This window comes from Epinephelus lanceolatus, chromosome 11, assembly GCF_041903045.1.
Source record: "Epinephelus lanceolatus isolate andai-2023 chromosome 11, ASM4190304v1, whole genome shotgun sequence".
Taxonomy (NCBI): Eukaryota; Metazoa; Chordata; class Actinopteri; order Perciformes; family Serranidae; genus Epinephelus; species Epinephelus lanceolatus.
Genome location: NC_135744.1, coordinates 30,057,018 through 30,074,793, shown reverse-complemented (window position 1 = coordinate 30,074,793; position 17,776 = coordinate 30,057,018). Strand labels below are relative to the sequence as shown.

The window sequence follows — 17,776 nt, the reverse complement described above, 5'->3', positions numbered from 1 at the left end:
TTGTGTTTTTTTTTTATATGTATATATAGACTTATATATTGGATAACTGTATGTATGATCTGTATGAAAGTAATAATAATGTAACACACAGATGTATATAAAAAAAAATATAAATTGCACATTTTAACCATGGTTACCAGAGATTAATTTTTATATGGGATGTTTATTGAAAGGTGTTCTTATAGAGGGCCAGAACAAACAAATAACATCTCTCTCTCTCTCTCTCTCTCTCTCTCTCACACACACACACACACACACACACATATGCATTGTTTTTCCAATTATAATAAGATCCTCTGCGAGATAAATCAAGTGGCATTCATTGGCCATTAATGTTAACTGGTGAATTAAGAGCTCAGTGTACAGAGGAAGTCAATTTTCAGGGCTAATTAAGCGCGAAATGAGCTTCGTAAAAATAGCTGCTTGCAAAAATAATCCACTCTACGTGACCACTATGCAATTCACGAGTTATTTAATCGAGTTTTGTCACGTTTAAACGAGGAGGAGGTTTTGTTTTGTTTTCAAACCTTCCCGCTGATCTGCGCCATTATGTCCGAGGCTGCCTGAAGGAGCCGGAAACAGCGGTCTCCATGGAAACCCCGAGGCACAAACTTTTCTTCAGTTGATGTGAGTTTTGCAGAAACATGAGTGGAGACAGCGACTACAGCAAATATGATTTGGCACGGCTGCAGGCAGAACTTGAGCAGGAGAGAGAAATGAGGTAAGTCTGACATAAATGTATCACTCAGTGTTATGAAGGAGATGAAATGTTATTTTCCACTGCAAAAAAATACTCGTATTGGCTCATGATTTTAGAGAAATGCTTGAGGAGTCGGTGTCTGATCTGCGGAGCACCATGTGTGAGCTGCAGGAAAGGTTACACAGTGTTGATGGGGAAGGTGAGTAACATTTATTTATCTATTTAAAGAATATAGTTATCCTATATGTCTGTCAAGATGCTGCCCAACAATCCACTGGTTTCCATCAGCCCAGTCACACCTCAGTGTTGTCTGTAATGTGTCCTGTCCCAGATGTGACTGTAGTTTAACAGTTTCCTTTTTTAAAATTCTGTGCCAGGAAATGAGTGGAAGACAAGGTATGAGACACAGATTGAGCTGAATGGACAGTTGAACAGACAGATGTCACTCATTCATGAGAGACTGGAGGACCTACGAGGAAACCCCATGGGTAAGTTCAACAGCTATTCAATTCCATTTTATTTATAATCACAATTTTCCTCAGAGGGCTTTACAGCAACCAACATCCCTCTGTCCTCGGACCCTCACGGTGGATAAGAAAAAACTCCCCCAAAAGAAAACCTTTATAATAGGGGGGAAAAATGGTAGAAACCTCAGGAGGAGCAACAGAGGAGGGATCCCTCTTCCAGGATGGGACAGACGTGCAACATATGTTGTGTGTACAGAACAGATCAGCATATTAAATGTACAGTAATCCGTATTACAGAAATTGTGCCAGCTTTTAAATAGGTTCATGCTGGAAGTAGGCTGCATTTGCCATCAGAATCTAAGACTTTAAGTTAAATACCCCAGACTAGGACAGTATGGTTTACTCTCTTCACACCAAGAATAGTATTCTCACAATTAGGGCTGCCCAATGTGCAAAAAAAAAGAAATTGCAATTCCGATATACGTCACAATTTTAGTGTGAATGGTCTTTTTTGCATTTCATTTTCACTTAAAAAAACAAAAAAAAAAAACAAAACACAAAAATGATGACGATCTCATTTTTGTTGGGTTCAGTACCAAACATGCATGTTCCCTTACATCAGGAATGTGATTTGTAGGCCGGGACATGTTGTCTGTGGCACCACAATGCTTCATTTTTTCCCCAGCAATATCTTTAAACACCCAAGAAGAACTGGGAGGCACCTGTGTTCTCATCCGGAAGAATATCGAAAACACGCAGATTTTTGTCCCTCAACAAAATGAAGTCTTCCCTCACGTGTCATACATTTAAAAAAAATGTAATAAACCAATAAAATAAAAGGTTTCTCTGTTTTCCAAAGAGGGTTCCCATATTGTTATATTCATGTCATGCTTTCATTGTTTGTACCTAATAGGAGTTCAAATAATTTAAGACAGAGATTTAAGACAGCAGTATCTGTCTTGGATGCAAGATGTTTGCAGGATGTAAACCTAGAATGAAAAACATTGGGTCCAGTGTTGACTCTGTGCCCCATATATTCTCCAGAGCTTTGGGAAAAAAGGTTCCTCTCTCCTGTCCACATCTAACACACAAGTCAGAGATAGCAGTATTATTGTTGTTGAATTTTTCTGGTGTCACATACGTCCTCATCAACCACTTCTGTTGCAGCAATCTGAGCTGAGTATCAACAGTCTGTGTGTGTGCTTCAGCACATGCTGCTTCCCAGTCCTCTGAAGGGAAATCCTCTTTTAGGTCTTTTCTCCAGACATTCAATTTTAATACAGAGGACTCAGAGGACCCTTCACCTAAAAGCTTATATAGTTTGGAGATAACACCCTTTTCAAAACAATCATTTCGCATTTTGGTTTCAAAAATAGATAGCAGGGACATAGACAAACACTGATCTTTAGAAGATCTAATAAAGTTTTTCACCTTTCACTCTTCACATGGCATTAAGGTCCCCTTATCTAACACTAACAAATCCCCTTTCTCAGACTCTTCAAGTCAATCTTTACTTTTGACAGTGTATATAAATGTAAAAAATGTACTTTTTACAACATTCATACATAATGAAAATGCTCTCTTGTTTTTCCCAGATCGATTGGCCTCCATCCGAACTTATGATGACATGCCGGTAGTGAGTGCAACATTTTAACTTTTCTTCTTAACTTTATCCTCATTTGTTTTCTTGTTTTGTTGTTATTTAGTAAGTATTTTTCCCCAAGTGCTGATTAACAAATAGAAGACGCAGAGAGCTGGAGGTCTGTTCAAGAGAAAGGCACAAACCAGCAGAGAGAGCCTGAGACACAGACTGAGGGGAGCAGGCAGGCAGGACAGAGAGGATTGTAACGCCAGCTGCTCTCCATCCTCCCGCTGATGCAGGCTGAATCAACCAGAGTTTAATCACAGCACTGTAATCACGGGATTACAAACCATGGGAGAGCAATACACACTAATTACAATGCTTTAATACACACGACTGCACAACACACACTGAAAGGTTGGACAATGCAGTCTAAATATGTGTGTGTGTCTGTGCGCCTTAAGGCAGAACTAACAGATGCTCATTAGTGTGTCCGACGAGTGACTGTAAGACTACGCACTCGTAGATCTGTAGGCAAACTGTGAGCGTGACAGTAAGATAGACTGAGTGTGTGAGAGGAATATGGAGTATTTTTAATTAGTGCAGTGAGTAAATTTTTGGATGACACTGTTCTGTGAAAGCAAGGAGTACAAGAGCATGACACCGTGCTACAAAGAAAGAAGTTTGAACATTTTTCTGATATATTCTGTGGCATCCGTCTTAGTATGGCTCCTGACTACTGTGGCTTTATGTCTGAAACATAATTTATTTCTGTCAGATATCACAGCTGATACTTTTAATGACATGCACTTTGAATTAGTGTCCTCTGCTGTGAGGAAATGTCTGTGCTATGAAGATGCTTCACAGTCAGTGATTAGGATGATGAAAATTGACATCATACAGGATGTAAAAAACAGAATTAATGCATTTGCCCACATTCAGTGCACATGTTCACAATGTGGTTGTATGTAATGGCGTTAAGTACTCAAGTACAGAACTAAAATATAAATTAAGGTCACTGCATGCTACTTTACACATCTACTCCACTGCATCTCAAAGAGAAATATTGTATTTATTACTCCATTACTTATGTATGACAGCTACAGTTACTTCTCAGATTATAATTTTTAATACCCTTCCTGTCCAGTGAAAACCATGTTTGTTTGGAATTGAGGGTCAGTGTGTAGGATTTAGGGGGATGTATTGGCAGAAATGGAATCTAATAAGCATGTTGTCTTCAGTGTATAATCACCTGAAAACAACAATCGCCATGATTTTGTTACGTTAGAATGAGCCATTTATATCAACATAGGGAGCAGGTCTTCGTCCAGGATGTCTGCCATGTTGCGTTGCCATGTTTCTACATCAGCCCAGAATGGAGAAACCAAACACAAGCTCTAGATTCATTTGTGTTTTTGCATCTGCCACCGTCGCTCCACAAAAGGACCAACAGCTTTGGAAAAACATTGATTATCTGCATGAAATGCTTTAAATCACTGGGTCCATTTGCTTTGGAGAGGAAGAGACCTTTGTGGATGATTTTGCTCCCAGTTAAAATCTCCTGAACGTCTGGATCTTAAATTATCAGAGAAAAAAGGTGAGCACACATTAGCAGTTGCTGGGCTAGCAGCCTGTCTACGACGAGCCAAACGGCATTGCAGAAACACTGATTTGTAACATGAAACTGCTTTATTCAGTGTTTTTGCCAGTTTAAATCAGCGGGTTCATTTGTTAGGGAGAGGAAGAGACCTTTGCTGATAATTCAGCTCCAGGTAAAAACCTCCTGAACAATGAACACTGAAGGAATCCTAACTGGGAGTTCACGCTTGGCACATGGGAGAAGTTTCAGCTAATTGCAATCTGTATTCCTCACTGCTAGATGCCAATAAATCCTACACTCTGCTCCTTTAAGTGTTCCATTATATGTTGAGAAAATTCTCCTACTTCTTAAGCTAAATAATCTCTTTAACAACCCACTTCGATCAACTGGAAAATGCATCATCATACAGTAAAGCTGGAAATGTTTTTCTGACACCATGAAAACTTGACTATTTAGGGACACATGGTTCTCACAGGACAGCAACGATACAAACATATGATAATGTTATTCAAATAAACACAAGAAGTTTGTGCTCTAGAGAAAGGATCAGCACTCAGTGAATAACCTCCTACTGTAAGCCCTATGATAAGCTATTATGGCAAGGCTTAACTATACAGACCAGTGAGCAGTGATAACTAACATGTCTTTGGGGTCATCGGGTGGGAACCTCCTTTCACCAGTGTTTCGTCTAGTTGGTCCCACAACACCTCTAGGAGGCTAGACAGCGATCTCTGGTGTCCCAGAGACACTCCCCTAATGCCAGGTCTCACTGCTCCCCACACCAACCCAATAACGTCCTTTACCTTACATTACGCATGGCTTTCTCAGCCCAAACAGCACTGCCACCTTCAACCAAACCCAGGCTCCATACATGTGAGCTCCAGGTAGCGACAGTGCAGATACTACCTTTCCTAGCACATTCACCATACTCTAGTTCATACATACGTTACATAGCATAACTACAATATAAGCTAAAACTAAAGGAGATAAATAAACTCACAGGATCAGCAAACACACTCACCTTGCAGCATGGTCTCAAACAAAAGGGATTCAAATAGGCCACTCCCACACTTAAATAACCTTCCTCTTCCTGGATTTCCTCCTGAGAGGACTGATTGGTGGATCTCTCCACCCAATCTCAAGGAGTTATGTACCCTGCTTAGTAGGCCCCCCTGCTGGCCCCCAACTGACATTATTCCTCCTCATCCAAATCCACTGACTAGCTCTGGCTGCTTCATCTGACATTTCCTTCACTGTCTTCCTCAAACTCTGTCCCCGCACGCTTTTTTCTTTCATAGGCTTCTTCCATTGAGTCTTCCCAAGGAACTGTCAGCTCAATGAAATAAACTATCCGTTGACTCACTGACCACAACACTATGTCAGGCCTCTGCTTGGTACAAACTATTTCCTGGGGAACAACAAGCTTTCCCCCTAAATCTACTTGCATTTCCCAATCACAAGCACCTTCTAGGCGGCCACACCCTTGCCTCCTTACTGACTTATCCTTTCTGTATTTCTCTCCCTCACAGACAAACTGAGTTACTAAACTCCTATCCTTAACACCTTCTGAATTCACCTGTCTTCGTTTCCCTTCGATGCCTGCAGCTAAACATTTCAACACCTGGTTATGTTGCCATGTATATCGGCCTTGTGACAAGCTAACTTTACAGCCTGACAAAATATGCTTTAAGGTTGCGGTACCTGAACACAATGGGCACATTGTTTTACCCACAGTTTTAGGTTCTGGGGGGTTGGTAACACATCGTATGTAGCCCCTACCAGGAATCTAATACGATTCTCCTCCATACTCCACAGGTCCCTCCAACTAAGCTTCCTCTTCTCTACACTTTCCCAATTCAACCACTGTCCCTGTTTAGCCTGGGCCACTACCTTTGCACTCCTTAATATCTCCTCCTGTCTACGTATCTGTTCCACAACCAGCTTTCTTTTATCTTTGAGACCTGCTTTATTCCATACCGGTTTGCCTGTGCCAAGCCCCAGGCCTCCCCGGCCAAACTGAACATTACCTACAATCTCTGCATGCCTAAGAGCTGCCTCTGCCTCCTGAACTGCCGATCTTGGGTTCCACTTCCTCCCCTTGGTTGGATTTGGAACCACACTCCTAACTACCACGTCCTTACTGCCAGATAACAAGAGCTCTGTCCTGACCTTGGTACATTTAAATTCCTCTGTTAAACTAGATACTGGCAGCTGAAGTATCCCTTTCCCATACAATGCAACACTACTTAGGCACCTAGGAGCGCCCAACCACTTCCTAATATAGGAGCTAACCGACCTTCCAACTCTCTCCACAACGGATATTGCAATTTCATAAATTGACAGTGGCCACATTAACCTAGGATATAGCCCAAATTGCAGACACCACGACTTCAGCTTTCCTGGAAGTTCTGATTTATCTATTCTATCCAATCCTTCTGCCACATCTTTTCTAAATTTCCCCACCTGTTCCTCATCATTCAACTCCACATTGTACCACCTACCTAAGCTCTTTACTGACTTTTCCCTAATTGCTGGGATTTCCTCATCATCTATGACAAACTTCCTATCGCTTAACTTCCCTCTACGTATCGAGATGCTTCTAGATTTACTAGGCCTGATCTTCATGCTTGAGCTTCTTATATACCTTTTCTAGTAGCCTCTTTGTACATGGCATTGTTGTGGTCACCAGTGTCATGTCATCCATGTAAGCCCTAACTGCTGGAAGATGCAACCCGTTCTGCCATCTCTCCCCACCTACCACCCAGTTAGAAGCCCTGATGATTACTTCCATCGCCATAGTAAATGCTAATGGAGAAATTATACACCCTGCCATGATGCCTATTTCTAGCCTCTGCCAACCTGTTGTGAAACCTGCCGTACTTAGACACAACCTAATATCCTGAAAATATGCTTTCACTATATAGAATATGACACACTGCTGTATATTAAATAACCCAACGGTGTATGTAAAAGAGGGAAAAGTAGCTCAGCTGTAAATATCCACAGCAGTAAAATTCAACATACACCTTAAAGGTCCAGTGTGTAGGATTTAGTGGCATCTAGTGGTGAGGTTGCAGAACTGAAACTTCTCCTATGTGCCAAGCGTGTAGTAGAGCTACTGTGTCCGATGTGAAATAATCTAAGGTGACAACAAAAATAAAACAAAGATTCTTATTTTCAGGTGATTATTATCTAATGAAAACATAGTTATAAATACACCGATAGATGCCCCTAATTCCTACACACTTGACATTTAATACACCAGTAATATTAATGCAGAAACCCATGTATTGTATATGAAATCAAACACAGAGAGGGACTATTTTACTGCACAATGAGAACTTTTACTTTTGATACTTTTAAATTTTGCAGACATTACTTGCAAACATTTACCTAAGTGAGGTTTTGAATGCAGCACTTTTACTTGTAGCGAAGTATTTTCACAGTGTGGTATTGCTACTTTTACGTAAGAAATCTAAATACTTCATCCACCACTGACTGCAACATTTAACTATTACTACTCTATTCATCATTTGGCTGATCCACAGACACCGGCCTGGTGTGATGCATGTATAATGCCGCGTCTTTAAACACACTGCTTACGGTGGTGTTCATTCAAGCTGACTACAGCTGCTTATTTTGGCGGCACATGAACTAGAAATCTCAAAACCCGGATATATTCCAAGGCTCATTGCTCTGCTCTGTGCTAGAAATCTCATGTAGCCGTACCATATCTAAGCTCTAATGTGCTTATTTAGTTATTGAATAATGCATGAACATAATCCATTTTCCTGCTCATGTTTTCTGCATGAATTATTCTGTTATTGTTTGATCCTAGTAGATAGCACTGTGTAATTCTGGTACAAATTGATTTGTAATTAGACATCAGCAGTTTAACACCTTTTCGAAGCCTCTTTGTTATGAATGTCGTTAATTAATGGAAATACTTTGCCGCAGGAAACACTGAGACAGCGTCTGAAGCTCCTGACTGAGGAGAAGTCCGACCTCCAGAGTCAGCTGATGGACTGTCATAACAGAATCGAACAGGAGGGAAAGGTGTGGACCTCAGCTGTGCCACAGCGCAGTTAGAGGGATTTATGTTCGGTATTGTTAAAGGATAACTTCGGTATTTTTCAACCTGGCCCTATTTCCCCATGTGTATGTGTGCGTATGATTCATAGGTACAACTCCTTTTAAAAGTGGTTTAGTATTGAGGGAGGCGGAGGCGGATGCAGCCAGCAGCTGCGAAACGAGCTAAAACGGTAACGGGGGCAAATGCGTCCTGTATAAGTCTGCGCATTAAAAGTGCTTTTTTTCACCACTGATCGGTTCAGATCGCCATTGCTATCTCTGTAAATAGCATACTAAGCGTTTCCCTTAGGGCTGGGCTGTGTGACGTCATCTCGCGAGAGCTTTGCTTGTTGCCGGAAGAAAACCAGAAAAAAAAGAAAAGAAAGTCCAGAGGTAAGGGAAACGCTTAGTATGCTATTTACAGAGATAGCACTGGCGATCAGAACCGGTCAGTGGCGAAAAAAAGCACTTTTAATGCGCAGAATTATACGGGACGCATTTGCCCCCATTACCGTTTTAGCTTGTTTCGCGGCTCCTGGTTGCATCCGCCCCCCTCAATACTGAATCAATTTTAGAACGAGTTGTACCTATGAATCATACGCACACATACACATGGGGAAATAGGGCCCAGGTTAAAAAATAGCTAAGTTATCCTTTAAGGGGCACAGTGTCTGCTGATCCAGTTTTATTATTTCTCAAACAAGCAGCTTTAAATCTTTCCAGGTAATAAATATTTCAGAAACAAATTACCGTCATTAGCAGAGGATTGAAAAAGATTTGTCCGATATTTTTGTTTTCCATTCTTTCTTTTTAACCACCATCGATGCAAAATTGAACCCCAACCTTTGTCCCCGTGCTGCTACAACTGGGCTGATATGCTCTTAGTTTGGCGACTTGGTTCTTTGTTTATTGTTCTGCTCAACAAACAGCGAGATATTAGTTGAATAAAGGTTTAACACGCAGCTTGTGCAGCCAGTAATCCATGCTCTAATCTGCTGCTCATTAACACTGAAGAACTCCTGAAATACACTCTAATACAGACAGGCAGCAAACACATAACAAGCTCTGCACCCATGAGCAGACAGATGATTACTGACAGTTAGAACAAGTCCAAGAATGAAAAAATGTGGCAATGTGGCCCTCTGTTTCTCTCAATCATCAGGCATTTCATAAAACCAATGACGAGAGGCGAGCGTACCTTTCAGAAATTGCGAAGGTAAGCATTCTCTTTCATCCATATCAAAAGTATGCTCATAACTAATCAAGCAAGTAGCTCTCAAACCAAACCTATTGACTACTAATTAAATACATGCCACAACAGCCGTCATGGTTAAATGCTACAAAAGATGAATACTGTGTCGAGAGCAAACTCCAGCTTTTCTCTTTCAGGCCTAGTTATGATTTCTCATTCATTCTCCAGTGCACCTCTCTCTTGTTACATAATAGTTTAGTCTCTGTTCAACTGCAAAAGTAAGTCAAGGACTTTGTGCCTTATGCTGCAACAAAACTGGTTCCTGCAGGGCTGAAACCAATGCAGCTGCACAGAAACTACATCTCTCTCTCAACATTTTAGCAACGAATCACTACATTTAAAGGGACAGCGTGTGACTGGCTCATGCCTGGCGTGAACACAAATGCACACAGACGTGCATACAGCTAAACATAATGTATACGTGTGTGCAGCGCACTAACTGTCATGTGTTTGCCACTGCTGCAGCTATCCTCCACATTTGAAGCCCAAAGAAGACAGTACTTCACCCAGCCAGAGAGGGCGCCAGAGAGCAAACAGAGGAGGTCAGTGACACACAACACATACATGTAGGTGATGGACACAGTCAGACTAACTGTGGACAATATGAATGCTACAATATGTTGTATTTTAGTCTAAGTAGAGGCCTAATTTTCAAATGCAGTCCACAGGCAGATCACAATTAAAGACAAGCACAAAATTACATCACTTATACAATATAAACAGGAAACTAAAATGACCAAATTAAAAACAGCATCGGCACATATAACGCAAACATCACCTAAAAAGTCAGTAAGTACAGGGCAGAGTAATTGCCTTTAAACATTTTTTAAATTCGGCTTTTAAAAATCTAGTTGATGATACTGACTGTCTGAATGCAGAACAACGAAAGGGAACAGTGGTTGTTGAAGATATTATAGGATGCCCTCGGAATGAACAGGCACTACAGAGGAGAAACCAACATATTCAACACATTAGGCACAGTACACACTAAAATCAGTTTATAGACCTGCTTGACTCTTTAACTGTGTTTAAAACATCACACACTGTGAGTAAATATCATCTTTGATTAAATAAACCTTTTGCTAAGTCCCGTACCCGGACGTAGACTGACCAATCATAACGTAGCATCAGGCCAGCTCAGACCAGGGTTTGACAACAACCCAGCTGTGCTCCATTGACTCTAATGCAATCATTTCAGATTTCCTTCATTTTCAGGCTGGTTTTGTGGATTTGGAGCTAAATGTTGTGCCTGGGGCACGTCGTGTATTAATGATACTCATTACCTGGAGAGGCTGGAAAAAGATACATGTTTCTTCCCTGTTCCAAAACCAAAATCAAACCCTGAAAAGTGTAGGGTTAGCTAGCTAGCTACTGAAGATATAACCTACTGAATGTATACACATGCTGCTTTTGCTTTTTAATGATTATAACAGTGAAACAAAGACCGACCTTGCTGTACAGGAACCAGTGAAGGGAAGCAGGGAAACTTTGCTTATATTCAACCAGCTGTGTGTCATCGCAGTGTGCACAGATGAACGGTGTTTGACCTCCCCCGGAGATCCCTGTCCGTCAGGCGGCAGAGGTCCAGGTGCTGGCAGCAGCACGGGGGCAAAGCCAAACACTGTTCATGTGCACACACTGCAATGCCACACAGCTGGTTCAATATCAGCAGAGTTTCCCTTTATATTCTTTGTCTTCTGTGGCGATCAGCAGTGATGTGGTGGTTCACTTTTACACTGTGATGTGTAGCCTATAGTTCGGCTTTAGCTTCTAACTATCTTTGTCTTTTTAACCTGTTGTTGCTGCTGAGTCAGTTTGACATCCTGGATATATCCTTCAAACACAGACTGTAGACCCCTCTGTCTGCTTCTCTCTGGAATCACTGTTTCATTTTTCCAAAAATATGATATTTCTTCAGGGAGTGCAGTTAGTTACAGAGTGGGCTCCATGCTTACTCTGACAGCTTGTTGGACCATCACAAAGGGGCGGGGCTTAGCAAAAGGTCAATTGTAGTAAAGTAATAATGCTGTACAAATTAACTCAGAATTAATAAATGAATAAATTCTGAGATGTATCTTCTTCTACTATTATTGTCGCAAGATTTGATTGAGAAATACAATGCTGAACCTCTTTAATAGAAAATATTGTGTATCTGTGACATGTTTCTGCCTGACTAATTTTATTTTCTGATTGCGTAGAGGGAGGCAGACCAGCAGGAAGGCAGAGGCTGATTCCAAGAAAGGAAAAGAAAGAGAAGAAGATGGAGGAGGAGGAGTGCATGTGAAAGGAGTTGGTGGTGGTGGTGGGGGAGCAACAGCAGAGAGAAGAGAAGAAAAGAAATCCCAAAGGGGAAGCAGGTTACCTACCCTAAAGTACTACCTGAAACACAATCCCTAACCCAGACCTATCGTTATAGCCCTTTAAAAAAAAAAGAGGTTAAATGTCCTCTGGGTATAATTGTGGTAAAAACTGCCATATACTTTTCTTTTCAATGCCAGAATGTACTTTGTTCACATTTCTGAAAGGCAGATTGTGAGGACACAATGCAGTTCCTGTGTAAGTTATCTATGTGCCACAGTCATACAGTGTTACTCATACAGTGATACCCATTTCATAGTATAAAATATTACATTTATAATCAAGTCTGGCATTATTATTTCCTCACAAATTTCTTTTTTTCAACAAAAAGACTAGCTGTGAGAAGTAGTGTTTCAGAGGGAGGAATGTTACAGGCTCTGAGTGCAGTGAGGTCGTCTCCTAATGTGCCAGAAGCCTGCTGAGTCTGACATTTCTAGTGTCACTGCAATTTTTTTATTTTTCAAAAACACCTCCTACGACTCATATTACGTAAGCAACACCACATTCGCCACTCTCTCCGAATGTAGTTCATCCGCAGAGCACGCAGTCACCCCCGTCCCACCCACTGACCGCCTTTACAAATGTAGGTGTAAGAAAACTGGAGCCATATGAGATGCAGTAGTGATGAGAAAATTGCTAGAAGCTGTTTTCACTTGTGTTTGTCGAGGAGTGTGGAGGATGGGTTCAGTTCTTGTCAGCGGGACACTGAATTGGAAAACATTTCATACCAAATACATGCTCTCACAGTCAAAACCAGCATGAATTCATAATTTTGTTTTTTCCCTTGTTCGCTGATTAGTTTGTCAGTGCAATGATGTCCTTTTAATTAGCTCATAGAGTGTGACCAAAAATCAGGTTTTGAGACAAAGAGGTGACTGGAAAAGAACAATTCATAAAGGTGAGTTATGTATCACCTCCCCTGTGACTGTATGTCCAAGGCTGGCTTGTACTGACAAGGAAACTGGACAAAGATCAATAAGCATCAGACCAGATGAACTGTCCTTAAGCACAACACCAACCCAATCCTCACAATACATATTGGTATTGTTACATTTGTAAGTCATTGTGTAGCTGCTATATTAAAACTTCACATGTGTGTACATTTCAGCAACCCTGTGGTCAACATGTGGTTATATTTAAGCACAAAATCACTTGATTATGGTTTTAAAAATCATGTTTTGGCCTAAAACATCCACGTTCTGTAGCTGATCACCCGTGGAAGCGCAGCAATGACTCACTAAAAACACCCACCTTTAGTGGCACACATGCTGTTGGAAATGAAGCGACAGCTCACTAAAAAAACAATCACTGCTGTTGGTTATTGGTCTCACAAAGTGGTCTGCAGCTTAGCAGTTGTTTCACTTAGGTGTCACACCATCCACCACCCCCTCCACTATAAAAAGGTCAGCTTTACGGTAAAGCTTCAATTAATAGCCTGGGCTATTATTTGCTTAAATCACTAAAATCACCAGGCCTATATTTGGGACAGCCATCTATACGGGACAGGCCTTTAATTACTTTCCCACAAAACTGTTGCTCAGCTAAGATCAGGAAATATGATCAAATTCTTTATTTAAACCAGTATTAATATGACTTGTTTAAAAATTAGGCTTCAGATAATATATGAGTTATGAATCATTCATTTGATCTAGCTCCGAGAGACAGCGCATCAGAGAGAGAGTTACAGTACTTGGAGATTACGGCACCTGGCATATCGACACAACACCACTTTATCCTATTAAAACAATACTCAAAACTTGGATTGATTTTTATGAAAAACCCTTTTGAGTCATTTGATCTGAGGACGAACGATGAATAACTTACAGGGTAATCAAGAAATGGACATAATTTGAGGCAGCCAACAACCTGATTTTATACATTTGAAGAACTTCTATAAAAAAAAATGAGCTGCTTGGCAACTAGACCAGACGTCTCATCTATAAACATTGCATATGCACCAAATGGGGCCCGAAAGAGGTGTACGCCACTTCCCACGCAAAAGTTGTGATGTATACAAACAGACTTGATGGGAGAAACTTTGACCCATGCTTAAGAACATTTTGGAGATGGGAAATTGGCAACCCAGATGGTGAGGTGGACGCCATTTTTGGCTTTTGTCCATATGTACATCTTTAGTATGGATCCTATGCACTGTTTTATATATGAGACCCCAGGCCTCTAATTGAGACAGGTGTTCATTTGTCAGAATGTGTAGCCACACCAGGCTAGTAAAAAGGACTGGGCGTTTAATTTGGACAAGGTTTTAAATTTAAGTTTTTATGGTATATGCATGCAATTGGAACTATGTCGCTTTAGAAATGTTGATATACGGATGAAACGTAAAAATGTAACGTGTCTGTGGCTCACAAAAATGTACAATGCCAACATTTTCTTGTGGTAACTGGGCTGTTGAGACTGAATGCTCAACCACCTGGAAAATGAATGAATTGGAGTATTATATTCTAAATGAGAAATATGGGTTTTGAAAGCATTTGATAGCAAAAATCCTCCCAAGATGTGTGATATTGTACAGCTCACTTCAGTGCTAGACTTAAACAAGTCATCAGATTGTAGTGGAGCTGTATAGAGACACCAACACAGTCCATCATTTTATTTATCTTTCAGTTCATCCAATAAAACAACTCTAAAAAGTATCACCAGATGACATCATCAATCCAAACCCAAACACTTTAATTCCCAGCTCCAGGACACATTTGTTTTTGTTTGCTGTTATTGACTTTACTGTCTAAAATCATCGCAACAGCACAGTGTGAATTCTGTTTTACGGTGTACTTTCCCTTTACAGGTCCACTCGTATCTCTGATATGGTCGGCTGACTCAGTGTACAATCCTAAATGTGCTGCAGTGGCAGGTTGTTTGTCTTAGATTAATGACTTAATTTAACGATAGCCGCTCCATGTTGCCTTATGAAAGAGTGAGCACATTTACAGCACACCACTCTCTACCTCCTTCTCCTCCTGTTCCCCTCTCTGTTTCATGCACAAGCTCATTTTAGCACAACGTACTGCATTGAGCTCATGAATCACACAGACACGGGGTAGCCACGTAGATGTCTTCTGCTGACAGGTGAAACACGATGACAAATCACAACAGTGTCAAAACATCACAAGTGCGTCTGCATATGTAAGAGACTGATGTGAAAGTTTGCGCACGTGCATTCATGTGCATACACATGAGAGTGTCAGAGTGACAGACTTTCACGGCCGTCCCTTTGTTCACACGTCGCTGTCCTGTGTTGTGTGAAACTGTAGTATGAAGATGCAGTGGCTAATGAGAGAATGGAAAGAGTATCTTTTACAGTAGCATCTGTCAACAGTCTGAGTGTGTTTGTTTTTAAATTTCTCTCCTGGGCTGTGAAATTAAGACAGATTTAATTTTTGGAATTATTCCAGATGGGATTCGCCACAATATGAATCAGCAATCCATCTATCCACATCTGAATGAGCTCCAACTTTGTGTTTATCATTCACTTCACAGAAAAGCATTAGCAGAGATGTGCTAAGATGTGCTTTTACCTGTTTTTTTTAAGTGTCTCTGAAACCTGGGGCAGAACCAGATGTAAACATTAAGGGCTCAGCCCAGACCTTGGGGGCTGGGGTGATTTTTTTTTCATTTACAGAAGCTATATGCACTATTTTTTAAAGTAATTTAAGATAATAGAATGCCTAAAAATCTGCACATCATTTGGAAAATGCATGATAGTTGCAAAGGAAATAATACCAACCTGTAGAGCCAGCATCCTTTGTTTTATCTAATTGTTTTTTAACTGTTTATAAATCTTTTTAAATGTTGAGGCTGTCTTATTTTAACTCCTGCCACCTACATAACGTAGGTAGCGTAGGAATTTGGTCTAAACAACATTGCTGATCTTGAAACCTATTTTTGTTATGGTATGCCAGAGCATGGTTCACAAAATGAATGTTTAGCTGACAAATTTGGGGCTGTGATGATAACTGCATCACGGCAATACCGCAGTCACCAACCACATCACTGTCATCATTGCATTTTGTCACTTTGTAGCCTCACTCAATGTTCCACCCATAGCACTGAATTGGATCTGATTGGTGACACGTGACATGTAATAGCCTATCAACACTGAAGGCTAATGTGCCACAGACTGCAAAAACATAGAATGGAGCTCCTGCGGTGAGCAAGTGGACTCACTTAACTTGGTTAACCGCCAAACCATGACGATACGTTACTTATTCACCATGGTAAATACAAATCCATATCGTCACAGCCCTGGACAAATCTGCACCATTTGAAGGGATACCATAATAATCTGGGCTGCTCAAATTGCGTATCAAGGATCCTCGACAATGCCAAGTACATGTGGTCTTAGATAATCTGAATTAAATATTAGGGCAACAGAATTTTTCTTTAAAGCCCCTACAAGGAACTTTCATTTTGAGTTGATTTTGGCGACCCTGTGGACAAAAGCGGTAGTGTTTTGCCGGAATGAAGCCTACATTTCCCATGAGCTCTAGCGCGTATTGTCGTAAAGACGCTTACCTGGCTCGCGCATGTGTTTGTTTTGGGGATGAATGAAACAACAAGATGGGAAAACTTTGCCCCCGCTCCTATCGGGGATCACAGCTCACCTCTGCCGTGCCCCAGCTCCACCTCCGGCGTAAGCGCCACCGCCGCCGGGGTAAACGCAGCGGTCGGCTGGTAAGCCTGCCTCCCTATGGTCTGCTCGGGCTGCTTCCTTCTTTACTCCCATCAGCGCATTGGCTCATGATTACAATATGTGATTACGATATGTGCAAATTTGGATGCATTACTTTTCATAGGAAAACGTACGAACAGTTTATGAGAACAGCCTGGATAAACAGCAAGGGCATCTATTATTATCTAAAGTACAGGAAGTTGAAGGTATTTTAAAACCTAAAAGGTTCGGGGCTTTTAAACTTTTAAACTTTCAGGGCTGGGGCCCCTGAAGTCATCCTCCTGCTCCACCACTGTCTAACACATTTTTCAGAGTCAAATAGTGGCAGTCTACTGAGAGAAAGTCTTGGCACAAAACAAGTAATATCTGTCCTTTTGAATGAGTGACAGCAGATCTTAACACTGTCTGAACCACATTACATGTGCTCACAAAGACCCTTTAATAGCCTTAATCACCAATGTCAACATTCTCCATCTCTTTTTGTACAACGCAATTGAATCTCAGGAAATTGCAGAGTTATCCTACAGGAGCAAAGATGACCTTGCTTGCATGGATGCAATATTCCCAAGTCTACATTATTCTGATTTTATTCTGGCCAGTCACTAGTTAGTCAGGTACAGCGCTGATACAAATGTGGATGCAAATAAACAGTTATATATTGTACACCTGAGTTGGAAAGTTGCAAGCATATATCAAACAGAGTTCCACTTAAGACTGAATCTGGTCCACATGTATTTATTCACAGCAATGCTAAAATTCATCCCATTTTTATGTCTCCCTCTTGTTATTTGAATCCATGTGGACACTGACAAATATCCGATTTGACTTGCAAATTCTCAGGCATTAAGAATGGAAATGAGACCACAGGCCAGCTAAGTCCTTCACTGTGTCCTCCATCTTCCTTGGTCTAAAGACACTTTCTCTCACGTGTGCTCTGTTTCCCCAGGATTCATTTAGACAGGAACACCTTGCCAGCCCTCAGTTTGTGACGCACACTGGGTCTTTGTGTGTGCATCTCCCCAAAATAGAAGTCTGTGTGGAGGAAAATGTTATTTT

The 17,776-nt window shown here is 41.0% G+C and overlaps 1 protein-coding gene across 1 annotated transcript; it reads left to right on the top strand.

Moving 5' to 3' along the window:
* The first annotated feature begins 449 nt into the window (after positions 1–449).
* ccdc169 (coiled-coil domain containing 169) lies at positions 450–12,314 on the top strand. Its single transcript, XM_033610641.2, has 8 exons — positions 450–721; positions 817–899; positions 1,078–1,188; positions 2,763–2,803; positions 8,307–8,405; positions 9,583–9,636; positions 10,138–10,214; positions 11,871–12,314. The coding sequence occupies exons 1-8, from the start codon at positions 645–647 to the stop codon at positions 12,067–12,069; spliced, it is 741 nt and encodes a 246-aa protein (XP_033466532.1). The 5' UTR covers positions 450–644; the 3' UTR covers positions 12,070–12,314.
* Positions 12,315–17,776: the final 5,462 nt, after the last annotated feature.